Source organism: Hyla sarda, chromosome 1, assembly GCF_029499605.1.
Source record: "Hyla sarda isolate aHylSar1 chromosome 1, aHylSar1.hap1, whole genome shotgun sequence".
Taxonomy (NCBI): Eukaryota; Metazoa; Chordata; class Amphibia; order Anura; family Hylidae; genus Hyla; species Hyla sarda.
The window spans coordinates 42,230,226-42,232,863 of record NC_079189.1 but is presented as its reverse complement, the minus strand read 5'-3'; the positions used below and the strand labels follow the sequence as shown (position 1 = coordinate 42,232,863).

The window sequence follows — 2,638 nt, the reverse complement described above, 5'->3', positions numbered from 1 at the left end:
CAACATCCCTAGACCATATGTATCTGTTTCCTTGTCTGCTACAAAGAGAAGAGAAATATGCATATTCTCTGACGCCTCCACTATGGCTATCGCATCTGTCGCCTACCTTAGGGTAATAGACACTGAGGGGCAAAGCCATGTCGGGTTCCTCATGGGAAAATCTAAGCTGGCTCCCAGACCGGCTCACACTGTCCCACGTCTAGAACTTTGTGCTGCTGTCTTAGCTATAGAGATGGCAGACATGATTACAACAGAACTGGACATCGAGATCCATGCAATTAACTTTTATACAGACAGCAAGATTGTGTTAGGATATATTCACAATGCTTCAAGAAGATTTTATACATACGTGGCCAACAGAGTGACACGTATCAGAAAGTCTACAAGTCCAGAACAGTGGCATCACATCAGCACGGACAAGAACCCAGCTGATCATGGGACAAGACTGGTGCCAGCCGCTGCACTCATGCAAACTAACTGGTTCGTAGGTCCATCCTTTCTTCGTAAACCAGAAACCAAAGAAAATACTCAGGTAGAGACCTTTCAGCTCATAGAACCAGATCAAGACAAAGAGGTAAGACCTCAAGTGACAGTTTGTAGGACTATAGTTACAAGAGACAGTCTGGGCGCTCATAGATTTGAAAGGTTTTCCAGCTGGAAGTCGCTGACCCGTGCAATCGGAAAACTTATCTGTCTAGCCAGATCCTCCTGCAGAGCTACCAATACTGATCAGCATAGCAATGACCACCTTGAACAAGCCAAGGTCACGATCATCAGATGCATCCAGCAGGAAGTCTTTAAAGAAGAAATCCAAAGCCTTATGAAAAAGGAAGAGATTTCTCGACACAATTCGCTCAAGGACTTGTACACCAAGCAAAGGAAACAAGTTCAAAGTCTTGCGGACATTTTCTGGAAGAGGTGGAGACAGGAATACCTGGTGATCTTCCAGCCATGCAAGAAATGGCAAGATGACAAGCCCAATTTACAAGTTGGAGACTTTGTCCTACTGAAAGACTCTCAGGCCCACAGGAACGAGTGGCCTATTGGACTCATTGTGGGGACTGATCCTAGTAGTGATGCTAGAGTTAGAAAGGTTGAAGTTAGGATTGTTAGACAGGGCATTCCCAAAGTGTATGCAAGGCCAATTTCTGAAGTAGTTTTACTCCTGTCTAAAGGTTAGTGGCATAACAAAAAGTATGCCAGGTGGGGAGTGTGCTGCCTTCGCAATGTATTTTACATGCTTGGCACTCAGCAGGGTCTGTTCCTTTAAGACCCTCCATTTTCTTGAAGCCTAGAGGCGGGCCTTCTCTCTAAAGCATAGGGCTAGCTCCGGCATGTCTCATTCATTCCAGCTCCAGCTACCACAGTGACCAGATCCACAGGACTTCTTAAAGCTAATACAGACTGCAAATCTGATAAATACCAAAGCCTGTGAGTAAGGAATTGCTAGTTACCTTGTGTAGAGAGATGCTCGGCATTTGTAGATAGAGAATGTGTGTTTTCAGTGTGTAGTAAGTGAGCACATGTTAGACTATCTATGTATTAGCTATGCATAATGTAAGGCACTTGAATAGCCATGCTTATATTTGTCTTTCATATGTTTGTTTTACAGTTTTACCGCACTTTCATTATATCTCAGTAAAGGTTACATCAGTTAAGCAACCAGCGTGTCTTTCCTTGAGATTCGGTATAAACTTGATGTGAAGCTGTGTCCACGAGACAGCGGAGACATTATACCCTGCTTAAGTCTGCGTGACTGCTGGACCTAAACTCAATGCCCTAAATCCAGCGGAACAGCACATATAAATCTCCTGAGCTTAAAACTCACAAGGTCACAACCAACTGTCAGGATCCTAATAGACTCTGCTTGTACAAAGACTGTTCCTGTTTAATATTGCATAAAACCTGCAGTAAAAGTTCCGACAGTTTTCTGAAACCTCCGGTTGTGGACATTCATTTATTATACCTCCCTATCGCTCTTGGGATGGGTGGCGATAGGACAAGCATATACAGAGGAGCCCTCACCCTGGCTTCACGACAGTTAAGGGTTAAACCAGCATCCTTTCATCACTGGACAGCTACACCCCATATACCCTATACCCCCTTACCACAATTATAGCTTACCACAATTATATGTTGAAACCATTGTATGTTGAGACCATAACTTTATGGAAACCTGGTAATTGGTTCTGAAGCCAAAAAAATATGATTCAAGAATAGGAAAAAGTGAGGGTTAAAAAAAATAAGTAGATAACTAATATAGATAAAGCAAATCCTTACATATAAAAGTAATAAAGATCTGCTGGAAGCTGTAATCACTGTCTATGTAGAGGACGAGAGCTTCTTCAGGGTCCTGTACAGTACACAGTGTCCTAAAAAAGTAACATGGAGCCGCCTTTACTTGGTGTCTCAAGGAGCAACTAACCCTGACACAGGTAAAGAGTACAGAACATGTAAAACCTCCCTGTACTGTAGGGGGCGCTACCAGACAGGAATTCAGTGCATAGGCTTCAGCAATACAGGTGTTTTACCAGTTAATGCCCATTGTGATTGGTCGGTTCTTCCAGCCATTGACACGTTTCGCAGATCTGAACTATCTGTAGCATTGTATGGTGAGTCTAGTTTCAAGTTACAATGG

At 43.2% G+C, this 2,638-nt stretch overlaps 1 protein-coding gene across 1 annotated transcript; it reads left to right on the top strand.

Moving 5' to 3' along the window:
- Positions 1–240: 240 nt before the first annotated feature.
- Positions 241–1,752, top strand: LOC130300686 (uncharacterized). The gene is made up of 2 exons (XM_056551563.1): positions 241–1,431; positions 1,613–1,752. Exon 1 carries the CDS (start codon positions 242–244, stop codon positions 1,178–1,180), a length of 939 nt encoding a protein of 312 aa, XP_056407538.1. The 5' UTR covers position 241; the 3' UTR covers positions 1,181–1,431; positions 1,613–1,752.
- Positions 1,753–2,638: the final 886 nt, after the last annotated feature.

What these genes read in the sequence shown, in the direction of transcription:
- LOC130300686 (XM_056551563.1), top strand. Translation starts at nt 242, where the DNA reads ATGATTACAACAGAACTGGACATCGAGATCCATGCAATTAACTTTTAT.